The sequence below is a fragment of the Urocitellus parryii genome, chromosome X (assembly GCF_045843805.1).
Source record: "Urocitellus parryii isolate mUroPar1 chromosome X, mUroPar1.hap1, whole genome shotgun sequence".
NCBI lineage: Eukaryota > Metazoa > Chordata > Mammalia > Rodentia > Sciuridae > Urocitellus > Urocitellus parryii.
The window spans coordinates 122,240,896-122,259,319 of record NC_135547.1 but is presented as its reverse complement, the minus strand read 5'-3'; the positions used below and the strand labels follow the sequence as shown (position 1 = coordinate 122,259,319).

The 18,424-nt window shown below is 33.3% G+C and overlaps 1 protein-coding gene across 5 annotated transcripts in view; it reads left to right on the top strand.

Annotated features, from left to right (window-relative positions):
- The window catches only part of Glra2 (glycine receptor alpha 2), a 185,595-nt gene that overhangs the window by 31,057 nt on the left and 136,114 nt on the right, over positions 1-18,424 (top strand). For 4 of the 5 annotated variants that reach the window (XM_077793933.1, XM_077793937.1, XM_077793936.1 and 1 more), the window contains one exon: positions 10,829-10,896. In XM_077793933.1, coding sequence (XP_077650059.1) covers positions 10,829-10,896 — 68 coding nt within the window. Of the gene's footprint in view, positions 1-10,669; positions 10,738-10,828; positions 10,897-18,424 lie in introns of all 5 variants that reach the window. The other variant, XM_077793934.1, reaches the window with a different exon arrangement.

Below are 18,424 nucleotides of genomic sequence, written 5' to 3'. Positions count from 1 at the left end.
GAATCAGGGTCAGGTAACATAAAAGAGTGTGCTTTATAGACAATGCATGGTTTTCCATTGAAGCATACTTTCCCCTACACTTATGATTGTTAGATTTAATAATACAATCCTTCTCTAATAAAGAGGGAACATATTTTTTTCCTGGAGTTTATTTATACTTTTAAATTACAGGTATTTTCTTTAACACTGTGAATAGGGATAACAGTAATAAAATGGAGGGCAGAAATATGGTGCTTGAGAAAGTACAACAGGTTATACAACAAAAGGAAAATCTTGAGGTTTGGGAAGAATACCTTTCCTTGATAGAAGGAAATGGCAAGAGAAAACAAATAGCTAAGGGCTGGGGAGATAGCTCAGTTGGTAGAGTGCTTGCCTCACATGCTTAAGGCCCTGGGTTCAATCCCCAGCACCACAAAAAGAAAAAGAAAAAAATAAATAGGTGGAATTTCATTTGGTCTATCTTATTTATTTCTCCCATTGAACCTGAGATTAGATGAAAATATTTCATCTTCCATAAACAAGAAAATTGAGTCCATAGGAATTAAATAGCCTACATAGGATCACACATAGTATATAACAGAGCCAAGATTTAAACCCAGTTCTTTTGGCCCCAAAGTGTATGACTTTTTCCATTATCCCATGCTACACTGGGGAGGGATTACGTCAGAAGGGAGGGCAACAATCAAGAAGTTTCCTGATTCCTACCTGAAACATAGCAGCTCCGTAGTGGTTTCAAAGGAACACATGCCATACTGCTGCTCATTGGTGACTGTCAAAATTCTGTCATAATTTCCTCATTCTGTTGAGTGCTCTGAAGAGATAACAAACATAATTCATTTTTGATCTCAAAGTCTTAAATAAGATATTTGACTTAAATTTAAATGAACTTTTTCCTTTTTTTTTTTTTGGTGCTGGGGATTGAACCCAGGGCTTTGCATGTATGCTAAGCAATCACTCCACCACTTAGCTATAAATTATCTTTTGTGTGAACTACTCTTTGGAGCAAAATGGATGTAAGAAGACAACTTATCAGGTTAAAAAGCCTTATATTGAAAACTGTTCTGAATCAGATTTCTTGAGATGCCACTGACATTTCCATATACAAATGGATTATCCTTCCATCAATAACATTCACTACACATTTATTGAACACTTAATATGTGCTCGATACTATAATGAGTGCCCAGGAGAACATAACAGTATATCAGATAAAAACTATGAACTGTCTAGAAAATACTAAAAAGATTAGACAAACATACAAAAATTGACTTTAAAACAACATGGTAAGGGTTCTGAGGCTATGGAAATGCCAAAAATTTTGATATTCAGATGGGGAGACTTATGAAGAAATTCACTGAATATCATTTAACATTGACATATAAGATGAATCAGACATGGAAACAAATATGAATATGTCGATCCATCTACCGATTTCATTATTATAATCCCAAGCATAGCAGTTTCTTCTTTTAAAAATCAGTGATGCAAAAAAACATCTATTTTCAATTTGTCAGGACCTAACAAGGTGATGAACTTGCTATTCATTTTGCAAAGTAGTAGGATTCAATTAACAAGAGAAAGTCATCTTTAATTCTATTTTTTGTTACTTCCTAAAATGAAAGGAAATGTCATTTGGGTTCATGAGAAATTCTTAGGTCTCTTTATTTCAAAACTAATTTTAAATGGCATTTAGAATTTTCTCTTCTAAGGGTAAATGGATCGTTATTTATTATCTGCAGAAATCCCAAGATAGAAAGAATCCCATGTTTTTCAGCAGTTCTCCATCTGATGACATTTTATTATAGCACAAATAGAAATATACATAGATTAAATTTACAAATTATTCTCGATTTGAGGATTCCATTTAGTCTCTGAGATCTTTAAAATACAAATTGAACCTTTTTACAACAAAATGCCCTGAACCTCCTAAAAGATAAACATACACTTTAAGGTCACTACAATTTTGCAATGAACAAAACAAAACAAAAAAAAATCCTGTGATGCTTAGTTGGGCACACACTTTTTGTTTTCTCTGACATTTCTTGTAGAACAACTTAAGAGCTTTTCAGCAAATTGTTTGACTTTTCTTTAATACCTGATGTTCTTATATTTAGACCCACAATTCACCATTTAATTATAAATAATGATTAGTAGAAGACCTAGTAAAATGGCAAATAATGGGTGCTCAATAAATATTTTTTGATGTAATGAATGTCTGAAGATTTGTAACTCATAAATATACATAATTCAACAAATTCTTGCTCATTTAATTCCTTGATGAATAAACCCAACAAAGAAGTGTAAGTTCCATAACACTGCCATTTTTTCCTCCAAAGTATGTTTAAATATTTCTTAAAATCCACACTGTTGAAATATGAGAATTTCTCATCTGAAATATGAGAAATATTTTAATATGATACTAGTATTGGTTTGGGGAAACAGAATAATCTAGTTCATTTAGCTATTACATAAAATGTGATTTTGATCAGTAATATTTTATTCATCCTATATTTTACCTTCTTTTTTGTAATTTAGTAGTTCTCAATTGAGGAAGATTTTGTCCCCCATGAGACATTGGACAATAACTAAACACATTTTTGTCACATCAGGGAATGTGGGAAGTGGGGTGCTATTGGTACTTAGTGTATAGAGAGACTAGGGATGCTGCTAAACATTCTACAATGCACAGGACAACACCCAAAACAAGTAATGATCATGCTCCATGTGCCGATTGTCCCAAGACTGAGAAACCCTATTCTAAACAAAGAAAGTAGAAGTGATCATCTGAAACTCTTGGTGGCTACATGCATTCTCCAAACATCAAAAATGTTTATATATAATTCCTAGAAGCAAGAAAGTGATAAAAAGTGGTTGAGTCCTGCCAAGAAATTCCATAAAATTGGAAAGCACCTAGAGTTTACACATGGGCATTATTTCAATAAAGATTACTCTAAGAGGATGTTAGAAGATTTAAATTTAAGTCTAAAGATTTCTGTTTATTCTATATTAAAATGAGTTTGGTATGAACCTTCCACATAAGCTTATTTTGACTACCCAAGGAACTTGTAATAATAATAGTATTGAATACCAATGACTACCATTACTATAAATAATATCAACTACAATTTTTAAACAAATTTACATCATTTCCATACATTACCATTAGTTTTCACAATTACTATCAAGGTAACCATCATTAATCCTATTCTAAAGAAGAATTAACAGATTCAGATTTTCTATAATCTGTTTAAAGCCCCCAAGTGGTGATAATCAGAGCTAGCATTATAGATATGACAGTTTCTCTCAGGACAGTCTTCTTGGTTTATGCTTGGTGTTCCTGTTAAATTAATAGCACTAACTCTCTTAAAAGTGATCACCCAATATGAGATTTTGTGTCCTGTCCTAGCCCTTCTCTTTAAATCATGGAGAAATCTACAGCATGCAAAGATAGACACTTGCTAGCATTTTCAAGGTCTCCTGACACGAATCTAAGTCATGTTCCTTTCTGTCCACACAGTATAACCTTGTAGGAATCAGATGCCAACTGGTAGCCATGAGTTGGAAGAACTCATAGAAGTTGTGATTTGGTTCTTGATATTTAAGCTACCTTAGATGTTACTTAATCATGTTATCTGGCAATTTCCTCATAGATATCAATATGGCCGATCCAAAGAAAATGGATTTCTGGACTATATAACCAGGCTGTGGGAGTCAGTAAATGTCTAGTTTGTTTCCCTCTGAATGATTTGCACTTTGTGCACACCTGGGTATCAGCAAATTGAATGCAGTAGGATTAGCAAATCCATTTTAACCATGCATTGGGCAGAGGAATCAATGGTATATATTTGTTTGTGGTGAATTTTCAAGATCACATGTGCCCATTTTTAATTATGATCATGACATTAAAATTTTAAAGTTTGTCATTCTTGAAGATTAGAAACCACCCCCCAAGTGACTGCTATCATCAAAAGCCATTCCCTCTACTTGGAATCCTTCTATCTAACAAGGTTCTCTTATTTCATGAGTACAAACACATTATGCAACACAGAAAACCATTATAAGAAAAAGTGCTTACTCATGTTCAGATATCAAAGCTCTAACCCTTAATTCTAAATCTACTTGCTTCATCTGTGTGCTTTAATTTCCCCTTTATCTTTTGAATTAATGGCAAGGATCTTTCTACTATACAAAAATTTTATTCCAAAGGAAATTTAATTTTGCATCAATGAAACATGTATATTTAATATTCCTTTTCCAAGGGACCCACACTAAAGCAATAGTGATACTTGAAGACATGTTAAATTATTTACAAGAAATAAAATGCAAAATGAAAATGCCATTCTTCTCTATTTGTGACAAGAGAGAAAATATAACACTTTCATCTTGGAACTCAAGGATTGTTCTTTTCACTCAAGTAGTCTTTCACCTAAAATTTATATTGGAAAATACCTGGAACAGATCTGACCATTAATGACTTATTGTATTAGGATTACACAGGATCTCCTATTCTTTCCTGATGCTTATTTTTAAGCAGAATCTATCATGAAGATTTTGAAAAAAAAAATAATACATATAACAAAGTTAGGAAGATTTGGTTAACACACACACAGACACACAGACATATATTCCATATGAATATATGCACATATACATTGCCAAGATTATATAGTCACTAAGAATAACAGATAAGTGCAATATTTTAAAAGACAATAATATATATTGATAAAAAGGCCAACTCATCAAAAAGATAAGTCTTTTTTTTTGTACTGGGGATTGAACCTAGAAATGCTTAACTACTCAGCCATATCCCCAGACCCTTTTAAGCCCCTTTTATTTTTTATTTAGAGACAGGATCTCGCTAATTTGCTTAGGGCCTTGCTAAGTTGCTGAGGCTGGCTTTGAATTTGTGATCCTGATGTCTCAGCTTCAAGAGTCCCTGGGATTACAGGCATGTGCCACCACACATAGCACAAGATATACTTCTAAACATAAGCAACTGTGTATTTCAATATTAATCTTTATAATAATATTCTTAATTGTGACATTGGCCACCACAGAACTAATACTATTTAACATTCTCTTTGAAGCAACACCAATCCAATTTCTAATTATTATTACCTGATAAGGAAACCTAAACAGAATGATTAAATGCAGGACTTTACTTCCTAATCTATATACTGATTGGCTCATTACGTCTAATGTTAGCATTAATGTATGTACCATACTCCACAGGCTCATTAGATATTTTAATTACCTACAACAGAACTCCAAAATATATGAAACAGACATTGACAAATTTAATGGGAAAAATAAACACTTCTATAATAATAGTTGGATACTTCAATATACCATTTTCAATAGTGAATAGAACATAAAGATCAGTAATGAAAGAGAGGACATGAACAATATAAACCAATTATACCTAAACAACATATATAGAGCAGTCCACCACCAACAGCAGATTATACATTCTTCTCAAGTACATGTGGAACATTTTCCAGAATACAGCATACATGTGGCCACAAAACAATCTCAAAAATTTTTAAAAGATTTATATCATAAATAGTATCTTTTCCAACCATACTGTAAAAAGCTATAAATTAGTAAGAAAGGAAAACTCCAAAATTCACAAATAATAGGAAATAAACACCCCCTTAAAAAACTATGAATCCAAAAAGAAAACACAAGGGAAATTAGAGATAAATAAAAACAATACAATATAACAAAACCAATAGGATGCAGTGAAAGTAGTGTTCAGTGGGAAGTTTATGATGTAAATGCTTATATTAAAAAAGAAAAAAGTCTAACATTAATAATCTACTTTTAGACCTCAAGGAACTAGAAAAAGAATAGCAAAGTAAACCCAAAGCTTGCAGCAGAAGTAAATAATTAAGAATAGAGTGGAGAAGAATAGACTAGAAGAGGAATTGGAGAATAACAAAACCAAAATTTTTTTTCAAAGATAATAAAACTGACATATTTATCTAAATGATCAAAGATACTTAAAATAAAAATAAAAATGGAATTGTAACTGATATTACAGAAAGAAAATGAATTGTAAGATTATGTAAAAATTAGATAATCTGAGTGGAACAGAAAATACCTAGGAACACATTAACTCTGATTAAAGAAATAATGGAAAATCTCAACAAAAATATAATAACTAAGAGATTAAAGCAGTAATTAAAAATCTTCTAACAAAAAAACAGTTCAGGACCAGGTGGCTTATCTGGTGAGTTCTACCAAACACTTCTCAAATTATTCCACTAAGTAAATGAAGGAAGACTTCCTAAATCATTTTATAAGGCCATATACCAAAGCCAGATAAAACCCCAAAAGAAAAATCACTAAATAATATACCTTATGAAGACAGATACACAAATACTCATAAAATATTAGCAAGTCATATCTGATAGTACACCATGATCAATTGAGAAATCTCAAGAATGCCAAGGTGATTCAAAATAGGAAAATTAATCAAAACACAGTAATACATCATCTTAATAGAATGAAGGAGAAAAAACCCCACATGATCATCTCAGTTGATTCAGAATAAGAATTTGCAAAATACAACATCCTTTCATGACAAAATCCTCAAAACACTCAGAAAAACAGGAACAGAAAGGAACTTCAATATGACAGAGTCCATTTATGAAAACACAAAGTTAACAACATGACTCAACCATAAGCCATCTACTAAGAGGCATACTCAATGAGAAAGAATCAAAGCTTTCCCCTCTAAGAACAGGAATAAGACGATGATGCCTCCTTTCACTACTGCTGTTCAATGTTGTATTGGAAGTTTTATCCAGAATAACTAATTAATAAAAAGTAATATAAGGCATCCAAATTCATGAGGAAGTAAAAATATCTCTATTCCTATATGACATGGTCAGGTATATAGAAAGCCCTAGAGAATTACTTGGGAAACAGAGGAGAGGCAGGAGGATTGCAACTTCAAGGCCTGCCTTACCAACTTAGCCAGACCCTGCCTCAAAATGAAAATAATAAAAATAAAAACAAGCTTAGGATGGAGATCAGTGGTATAATGTCTCTGGGTTCAATCCCAGTAATGAAAAGAAAAACGAAAAATAACGTAAAAGAAAAAAGAAACCCAAAGAATACAAAGCTACTAGAGCTGATAAATAAATTCATCAAAGTTACAGCATATAAGGTTGCCACACAAAAATAAGTTGTATTTCTGTAAATTGCAACCAACAATCTGAAAAGGAAATATTAAAAATTCCATTTACAATAGTATCTGAAATAAACTGGATCAAGGAGGTGAAATATCTTTACACTGACTACAAAACATTGCTGAAAAATTAATGAAGACCTAAAGAAATATAAATATGTTCATGGGTAGGAAGACAATATTGTTAAGGTGTCAATACTAGCCAAAGTGATAAATAGATTCAACATAGGACCTTTCAAGTAAGTTATGGCCAGATTGCTCTATTTCACAAAAGCAAAAAGGAACAAGAGCAAGAAAAAAGGGAAGGAGGAAGGGGAGAAGGGAGAGAGGAGACAAGGACTTAGTAAAGAAGGAAGGGGAAGATGGTGATATGAGAGATTAGATGTCTACATCATTCTTTTTCCCAGTTTATCATTCTACTTATTTTGAAATATCATTTTGCTAATAGATCAATTAAATGAGGTTAACTAGTATAAACTGCTTTTTCATACATTTACAGAACACATTCATTCATTGGTGATCACATCTAAGAACATCTTGTCAATCAGAATACTTGAGCAGATTATTAGGCTAAAATGCAGATGTTATATTGTCACATATCAATGTAACTCTTGAAAGAGAAAGAAAACATGTAATCCTATCATTCAACTCAAAGAACTTGCAGAACAAATACCATATTTAGGCAGATTCTATCATTAGGATAATTTTATTGTCCTCAGAAATTTTACAAACTCTGTGACCTAGGGAAAATTAGCTAATCAACTTTATGACTTAGTATTTTTTTTCTAAAATGCAAGGCATGGTAGCAACTAATTATTGAGGAATGAAGTATAGTACTCACTGGCACACAGTGAGGTTTTAATGTGTGTCAGTTCTTAATAAATGTATGTGCTTATCCCTTAATTTAAAAATAGCTTGCTGAAAAAAGAGCTTACTCTTTTTCTTTCCAAGGTTTTATACATAAGTGCAAATGAACCTTAAAAATAAAATGCTCAAGGTTGAAGAGGACAGATGTAAAGAATCAAGAAATATATAAAATAACAGGAGGAATAGTAAATACTCAGGAAGGACATTGCATCATGAAGGCAATGTAGCGAAGTGAGCAAAAGTTTAGGTTTTTGAAACCAAAATGACAAGATGTTGAGTCTCAGCTTTCCTAATTACTGCAGTGTAACTGTAATCAAGTAACTTAACCTCTCTGAAGAGTTTCATCATCTGTAAACATTTACTAGAGCAGTAAAAATTCCTCATTTGTGATAATTAAAGTAGATAATTTTTAATCTACTTAGTACAGTGTGCCAATATATGATAGCTTAAAATATTTCGAGTTCCAGCAATATACTTACACTGCCATTTACCAGCAAGGATAATAACAAGTAAATGATAGCATGACTCAGTCTTGTAAATTCTTCTAATATTTCAGTAGACCAGACAAACAGATAATGTACAAAACAAGACATCCAAGGTTTAAATTTTCAAGTTCTTCCTGTTAAAATGTGATGTGTCAAGTTAAGCAAAGTGAGCCAGATTCTAAAAGATAAGTAGAATGTTTTTTTCTCATATATGGAAGCTAGTGGGGAAGAGAGGGGGAGGAGGGATGCCATGAAAGTAGAAAGGCAGACCAATAAAGTAGAAGAAGGGGAACAGAGAAAGGGGGGAGAGGAGATTAAGGGGAGGTACTGGGGGTAAAATTGAACAAATTATGTTATATGCATGTACCAATATGCCACAATGAAACCCACTCTTCTGTATAATTGATATGCACCAATAAAAACATGATATTCCAAAGTGAATTGCAAAATGATGCTAGAATGATAATTCTTTTCTTTCCTGATTCTTCCCCATCATTCATATTCTATCTTGGACATATAAATTTGTAAAAATTTTCCAGCCTGAATTAGATGATCTAAAACGAAAGATCTCTTTGTGGAGGGAGAGAGAAAAGTGAATACACAATTTCTCATGACTTGCCCCTACCTTGCCTAATTTATTTCTTACTGGCAGAAAAATAAATTTGTTATAGAATAGAATATATGACCAAGAAAGAGAAAGACTCATTTTTGTTTTGTTTTGTTTTGAGTAATCAAAAGATAAAAATAAAATCAAGCAGAGTAGGAAGTGACCATGGAGAACTCATCTTGGCAAATGCTAAACTAAAAGACTTGGAGTATTTCAAAACTGTCAACTGAAAATTACTTTGATAATGTGGTGCCTGTGGTTGTATGCCTGCAAACACTTTTTTAAAAATACACATTTTTATTAAAAAGAGACAAATTAGGTGGTAAAAGGAAAAAAAAACCTTATATCTCTTTTACAAATACTCCTTGCTCCTATTGTTTTTTAACTAAAAGATCTTGCCTGAAGACTCTTTTACCCCAATTTTTTTCTCCTCATTTCAACAACCCAAATTGGACTTGTAGAGTTTTAAAATGCAGCCACAACTTGTGTTTTTACCACCAGTCTTTGAGGAAGGCCTGAAGCCAAACTCCTCTTCATTCAGATCCTACCACTTGATTGAGTCAGAACCAACTAGGGTGTTGCTTGCACTGGGCTGCTGAGATTTCACTGCGGGAAGAGAGACAAATTTCCACAGGGGAAAGCAATGAGTGAATAGATGTTCATGGCAATATTTTCTTATCTCAGAAAGCATTAAGAGAAAATTCCATGAAGGAAATAAACAATTCCCCAGCAAAGTATGAAGTAGGGAATCATCAGTGATTTGCCTGTTGATGAAAGGCTAGGGGAAAAGAAAGCTGGGGTCAGCCTAGTCCCAGGGTCTCTGAAGATATAAGTGGACTTATTTTGTTCAAAGCTTATATAAGATGTGATAATCCTTGCTTTACACCACATTTACTCAGACAACAGAATGGACACTTAATTATATTGCTATTTGAATTTTCCTAAAATAAGTTAAATTTCTTTGGCTTTTGTATTTCTGTACATCATTTTTTCATCAGGGTGAAAATATATAAAGAAGGAAAAGGGCAAATCCAGAGGTTTCAAAAGACTCAAAGTAACACATTGATTTAAAGGGTATCATGCAAAACGAAGTGGATGATCCTGACTCATCCATAATCCAAAATGCAGCTCCATTTTGACTTCATGACCCAGGCTATTTCATCCTCATGGGGCACCCATTCTTGATGCCCATGGTGTTGATGATCCTAAGGTCAAAGAAAACCACTTACCAAACCAAAGGACAACTGCAATATCAAATTGTACCAATGAATTCAGTTAAATAGTCTTAGCTTATATTTTCCAAATTCAAAACTCTTCAGGGTAAGTTACCATTGCTTAACCATCATTAGCCAAAATACTAGTAGGAATGTTATCATCATGTGCTTCTAGGTAACTTTTTTTTTCAATCTCATCATCATTTTAGTTTTATTTACATTTCTAGCCATTTGCACAGATGTTGATGGAGCTGTATTTTTGCTTCAATGTCTCTTGCAATATTCTTATTGCATTCCACAGGTCCTCCAGTAAACGTTACTTGCAATATTTTTATCAACAGTTTTGGATCAGTCACAGAAACTACCATGGTAAGTGCTAAAATGCCACTGGCAAGAGAAAAACGTGACTCAATTATGCCATGAACAAAACCTGTCAAATTTTCTATTGTTCAACTTGCAGGGCCTCCTGTAAATGTTACCTGCAACATATTTATCAACAGCTTTGGGTCAATAGCAGAAACTACAATGGTGAGTGGGACTGAGCATTGAAGCCATCGTGTAAAGGAATGGGATACGAGATCAAAGGGCTCTGTTGCATATTTGTGCGACATTTACTGAGTGCCAATTTCCAATTTGCTTAACTCAAAAGAGCAATGCTTTATGCTCCTTCATTTTGGAAAGTCATACATCAAGTGGTCATTATTTAAAATTCAGTGATATTATATTTATCAAACAGGAGAAATTTTGGAAACATTTGATGCCTGGTTAGTTTTTTGGTAGAATTGTTAGCAATATAAGTATGATGTATATTTGAGTATTTAAATATGTGCATCTCCAATGTTTCATAAGTATAAATTTAAAAGTTTGAGAGCTGTTTGGTATCACCACTCTTTTAAATCTAATAGAAGGTTTAATAATAGCCAAGCCTACCTATGGTCTACATTTAAGATATAAGCCATGAGGCTGAATTTACAAACACTCACACACCCATGCCCATACAATTTTGTTGGCAATGTAAAGTAGTACCAAGTTCATAGCAATTGCATCATATGCATGGATTTTCAAATAAAATCTAAACATAAAACTAATGAAAAGCTCATCATAGGGCATGTGCAAATATCTTTCATATATTTGAAAAAGACTTCAAATACCATAGAATCCACCAATATGTCTTATAAATAAATGTTATGGTCATACTGCCTATTGGATCTTCAGCTTTACCCCCACCTACTCAGTACTAGACTGTAGTATGAAGATTACATTTTGACTGAAATATTTTCTTGGTATCCAGACAATTTGTTTTAAATCTGTAATCAGTTGGTTCTAATTTTCATGTTTTATAAATTATGTACTCATATCATTAGATGAAACCCAAATAAAATATAGTTGAATTTGACCAAAAATTGTGGTGGCTGATGTTTTAGAAATACTCAAGAAATAAATAATGAAATAATGACATTGAGAAGTGAAAAGTATGGTTCTTCTGTTTTTTAAAGAATTTTCTCTTTTAGGTTACTAGGATCATGTTAAATAAATTACTGTACTTGTGGTATCCTTGATGCCATAAAGAATTAATTGACTTTTTACTTCTCCCTTTCACTGGCAAAATTAAACATAATGCATCTCCACTACCTATTTTAATATCCCAAAACAATATTGTCTAGAAACAATATTTCTGGGACATTGACAGGCTATATAGTACATTAAGAATTTTACCTAAACAAGACAGTTTTGATAGGGTTATTAAATGACTCACAAGAAATGCTAAATATAGAAACAATAATCCAATTCTGGTCTTGGCATTCAGTTTCTGTCTCTCCCTTCTTGTTTTTATTCTTATAAGAGAGGGGCAAAGTTTCTAGTAGCCCAAATCACTGTCACCAACTTTACACGATGGCATTCAATGACGATCGATATTTGCACGGCCTAATGCTGATTGCATTAATTAAGACTCCTAAGTTGCTTTGATTAAATCTCCTCATTGCATCCTACTCTCAATCAAAAATGTAATTGTGCACCTTTTTGATGTTCATTAATGCAAAAATAAGCTAAACATTTAAAGAGATGAAAATGGAAGTCATTGATACCCTATTTTCCTGTGTCTTTAAGAGCTAGTGAAGGTGTTCATAAATGGGCTGCTTAGGACACTTAATAGGTGTCCTTTGTCATATTTCCTACCAAAACCCTTGGAAACTGTTGCTCACGGATAACATCAACAGCCTATTTATTCTGCTGTATAAGATAGATTGAATTGCATGTTTAGAAAATTAATGTGTATTGTGCTTCTTTTATTTTACTTCTTAGCTTTTGATGTAATGAAAAGCTTCATTTGGCTTTGAAAATATATTTTATTTTCTTCAATTATGGCTTTGGTGTTAAACTACAAAAAAATGTGGTTTTTTTTGAAACTCTATCATGCTTATGGCAAAGAAGAAATTCTCATACCACCTACAGTAGAGATTGGCAAACTTTTTGTGTAAAAGGCCAGACAGTAAATACTTAAGACTTTGAAAGCCAGATAGTCTGTGTCATAACTACTCAATCCTTCCTTTTCATATGAAAAGAGCCATAAACAAAAAAAGCCAATAAAAAATTAAGAAAAAAACAATAGTAAGCAAATGCATATGGCTGTTCTCCATTAAACTTTATTTATAAAAATAGTCTGGGACCAAATTCCAACCCCAAATTTAAGGCATCAATATTTAAATAGTCATTATTCAGATGCACACAAGAATGTGACAATTGATCTACTAGCGAAGGGTCTTGTTTTCCAAGATAGGTAAATCCCTCCCTGGGAAGCCACCTGATGCACCCTATCTTAATCAGGTCTGGCTGCTGTAACAAAGTATTATAGATTGGGTTGTTTTCAAACAACACAAATTAGTTTCTCAGTTTTGGAAGTTGGAAGTCTGAGATCAGGTCGCCACTATAGTTAGGTTCTGGGGAGCTCAAGGTTAAAGACAGCTGATTTCTCCTTATATCCTTTTATGGTGGAAAGAACATTTTCTGGGGTCCCTCTTAAGGGGACATTAATTCCAATCACGAGGGTCTACCCTCATGACAAAATTACTTCCCAAATTTCTACCTCCTAATACTATAACAGTGGAGGTTAGGATTTCAACAATGAATTTTGAGAGGACATACATAGTCCATTGCACCCTCACAGAGTGTTACCACAGCCCGAGCTTCATTTATAAACACACTAAGATTCTACCATCCATAAATTTACTGATATTAAACAGAATTTTACTTGAAAAATATGGTCAAAAAATTAAGCAGAAACAGATTCTTTCCTGAACGACTGTAGAGTCAGAAACTTTAGCTTTTATGCAGTGATAAAGTCATTGATTGGTGCTATTTTGGGGGTATAATAGTTTTGCTTTCTCTACATCTTCTGTAATGATTTTTTTCAAGAATGCTTCAGAATTTCAAGTTTCTAAACATGTTGAATTTCCTCTTCCCCCACACCTCACTTTCACCCCAAAGAGTATTACTGAAGGATTTAGTTTGGGATGTTTGTTTCTAAAGGACAGCCAATAATTATCTGTTTCAAGAACTCATTGTAGTTTTTTTTCTTTTTGGGCTATATAATCTGTCCCTCTTATGGTTAATGAAATACCACTAATTTATTGATACTGCCTGCCCAAAAAGTATTGGCTTACTAACACAGCCAGTAAAAAATCTCATTTCTTTGCTGCGTGAGTGTTGGAGATGTGTAATTACAACACAACACATTTGTATTACTCTAAGAAATATTTTATGGATCATCAAAATGATATACAATATTTAAAAATACACATATTTGTTAAGAGACACAGAAATCTGTTGGTAGTCATTGTTAACTGACCCTACCCTATGTTTAGATTATTCAGTGGAACAAGTTATGTATGGTCCCCAAAACTTAGAAGACTATTAAGGGATATATAATGAGACAAGTGATATTCTTTTTGGAGTGTCAGTTTACCATTTTCTTTGCTTTCTGTCTGATAACAACTGAATTTACAGAACAGGGAATAGATTCGCAATCCCCTATTTCCTGATGTGAGAACATAGTTTGAGAGTATCAGTTATGTCAGTAAAGGTCAAGGGTGTTTACTACGATCTATATGCAGCAGCTCTTCCCAAGGCTAGGTCATCAGAAAATAGAGATGAAATGCTCTCTTCTTAGCTTCCAAATGACTTCTTGGAGGGAAGTGAGTAGGCAGTGAGTGATTTTGGATGTGGGAACACTACCCAGGACACAGCAGCAGATCCTCTCTACTTATTTACCAGATAGAAGAGAAAGCTGAAAGTGTATAAATATGTCCCCTCAGAGAACATTTCCAGAGAGAGACAAAAGTATACAAATGTGTCTCCTAAGAGAACATCTCTAGAATATAATTCTGGCTCCCCTGAACTCTGGCCCTAAGGGTAAATTCCCATTCCTTGCTGGTTACTGCTGCAGGGTGAAGAGTTATTTTACCTCTGATCTGAAATCACATTCCTGAGGAACTCAGATAAGAAAGTAGACAGCCTCCTCTTAGAATATGTGTTCTATTATAGCCACTGAAACAACACTGTTTCCTTTCATTCTACAGCTGCATAAGCAAACCATAAGAAGATACTAACTGATAAGGAAAAAACAGATGGGTATATTTCTTTTTCCTGATGTCTTAAGGAAGAATCAAAAAACTACCACAAACATGGCATTTTGTTAATTTGATATATGAGATGGCCTTGATCCCAAATTAATCATAAAGAAACATCCCCCCATAATTTTAAACTTAACTTCTCATATTAAAGCTAACAGTGTCTTAAGATTATGAAAATTTTACTGCAGTGTAGGCAGAGATAAAACTGAAGTGTCACAAAAGCACAGTGGCAAGTCAAAAAAGAATATCCTTGCTGGGCATGTGGGGCATGCCTACAATACCTGAAGCTGGGGTGTCTGAGGCAAGAAGATTGCAAGTTCAGAGCCAGCCTCAGCAACTTAGCAAGACCCTGTTTCAAAATAAAAAAATAAAAAAACTGGGGATGTTGCTCAGTGGTTAAGCACTCATAGGTTCCATCCCCAGCATACCCTACCAAATCCTCATATTTGATACCTTTATAATATAATTAGAGAGGTAAGGTTTAATAAGAGTATATATGAGAGTGTTGTAATCTCAATGTATAAATGAAAATACTAAATTAAATTGTGTCAAAATAATTCAATTTAAAGAAATAATCTTTACAGAGTAGACATAGCATTAGAAGGCAACTGAAAGAGAAAAACTTGAGAAATTTTAAATTTGACACTAAATAATAATATAGAATGTAGGTACTTACATTACCTATGTTAAGAATAAAGATGATGTGGCTTACACAAAGCTTTTGAATAAATAAAAAAGAATATTATTTGAATGTTTCCATTACCTAATCTGGTACCCAGATAGTCAATCATAGGGAAACAAATTTTAGTACAAGAAAACATGTCATTTATTTGAAGTAGAATCTGTCCCTGGAGAGAGAAGGCAGTGCAAAAAAAAAAGTTCTGTCAGCATTTAAACATGCTTCTCAATATTTACTTCTACTTTAATATTTTGTTAAACCTTAAAGCAAAAAATAAAGGCAAAGAAAGACTACAGAACAATATAAGTATTCTCTTGTGGTTTGGAATATCACAGGGGAATAAACCTATCCATAAATAAACAGAAGTGATGCATAGATAAATATCAGATGTCAAATTTTTCCCTATATTGAAAATGACAGTGAATTGGAAGAATTACATAGGCACAGCTCCAGAAAATGTTTTCTTTGGTTATCTACTTCTGTATATCTTTGGGTGTCTTTTTATATTTTTAAAGATATTTAAGCATTGCTATTATTTTAGAATAATGTATATCATAAACATAATTATGAACAAATTTTAATTACCTACACTGAAAGGAATGAATATTTATGTTCAAACAGTTTGGCAAATGTCTTATTTCATATAATCACTGTAAGTGTGGCATAGAATATATTTTCTCTTCTTCATTTTATACTTCTCCTTGCTTACAAATAATGGAATAATTTATTTTAAATTAACCTTTAGACATTTAATGATTTTACTGTGATGTAATAGACTCACTGATCTTTTTAAAGTTCTCATATTGGGAGGAACTGTTTCATCATTTTCTATATATAAAATTCAAAACAAAATCAGGAAACACTGGAGAACATTCATGGAGAAGACTTTCTAAAAAGATGTATATTAGCTGTGAAAATCTTTATTGAGATATTTTCTTGAAGGTCACTGTTTTCAGGATGCATGTCACTAATATAATTTCTAGACTCTCCTAGACTTAAGAGAATTACAAGGAGGTTCTCTTGATGATTTTACTGCCCAGTGCTCTGTTCTCTGTCTAGCTTCTCATAGCATCTTCCATCCTTGGACTACTTCCTGGATGGGAGGTGGGGTTTTCTTGCCTGCCAATAGTTTAAGATATTTAATATACTCACCTCTGTTATGTTCAGTTACCATTACTTCCCATATTTACAGTACCTTATGAATTGTCTAAGGAAGGGGATATTTTTTTCTCTATTTTCTGTTGAAACAAGCATACATACTCCTCCTACACAATTTTGCTTGTTTTTACATTAGAAAAATAAAAGGGAATGGGTGTTAAATACTAGGGAAACTGCATTTTCCTCCTCAGGAAAACTTAAGAAAATCTCACAGCTGATGTATCTAGTGTATACTTACATATAAATTAGTTTACATTTTTAATAGCCACTTCTTTTATTTTCACGAATCACATGTTTTTACTCACTACTCACAAAAAACTAAAAAGTTTCCAGTCACTCCATTCCCAAGGATACACTGTCCTGATATTAATCTCTTTTCAGTCACAACTTCCTGGGGTCTTGGGACAATTCTAGAACTTCTGTCATTCCCATGGTCTGCTCAGTGGGGGAGCTAGTAAGCAATCAGATTGGGATGCTAATCTAGTGAGGCCCACAACAGCACCTGCTTGGGTTTCAGAATTTACTGTTCTGGCTGGCAAAATCCCAAATAAAGGGCACCTACTAACACTTTCCAAGTCTGAATGTCCTCGTTTTATACAATGGAGGACCTCAAGGTTTTTTCTTTTAATAACACAGCCTTTCAAAATGAGACATATTTTCATCACTGATATTCAGTGGTTATTAACTATTTGATCATTTGCTTTTTTATGCCCACATTGTGCACCTTTCCCAAGAACTGCCACTTCTAAAGTGCTTTGTGACCCTGTCAACAGGAGATTGCATTTGAAAAAAAAAATACCACACTGGAATTTGGGTAGTTTAGTGAATAGGTAGAAATAACTGAATTGAAGCTTTTTTCCATATATACTGATCTTTAAAACTTATTTTTCTTTTGGCCCTGAGGGAATTAATCAAAACTGGCTACCCCAGGTAGTCTCCATGATACTTGGTATAGTGACCAACACCCCTTGGGAATGGTTTGGGACTGAGGGAGTGCTCTGGGCAAGAGATTTTCAGGGCCCAAACTGGAAAGTTCTCAGACAAACCAGGACAAGTTATTCATCATTAAAGTAAGATAAACAATGACTAAAAATCCACATGCCAAATATGTGGAAATGTAGCTAGTGGTAATAAATCACCTTAAATAACCACAAATGGTAAGAATGGAAAACTATTAGCTCTGAAATTATAGTCCTGCTTGACTAGTGAATACTGATGAAACCCCAATCAGGGTCTAGATTATCAAATGAAGGAGTTTTCCATGAACCTAAAGAACTTTTAGTAGAGTTTCTCAGGAAAGCAATCACTACCCCAAGCTAATTCATTGGTATAGAAGGAAGTTTCCAGATCAAGTGAAAATGCCAGGGGTATACCTGAGGTTCCCACAAGGCAGAACACCTTTGTCAAGAAGGTGTTCAAATTGGGAAAAAATAAAAAAGATCTCTGGATGAAGCATTAAGCTGGCTACATGTATACATTCAGAGAAAATGATAAAATAATTAAGAATTTTGAAAGTAGCTGAGAGAGAATTATTTTGTCATCATGAAGCAACTTAATGTGTATGTTGATGATCTTTTAAAATATTAGG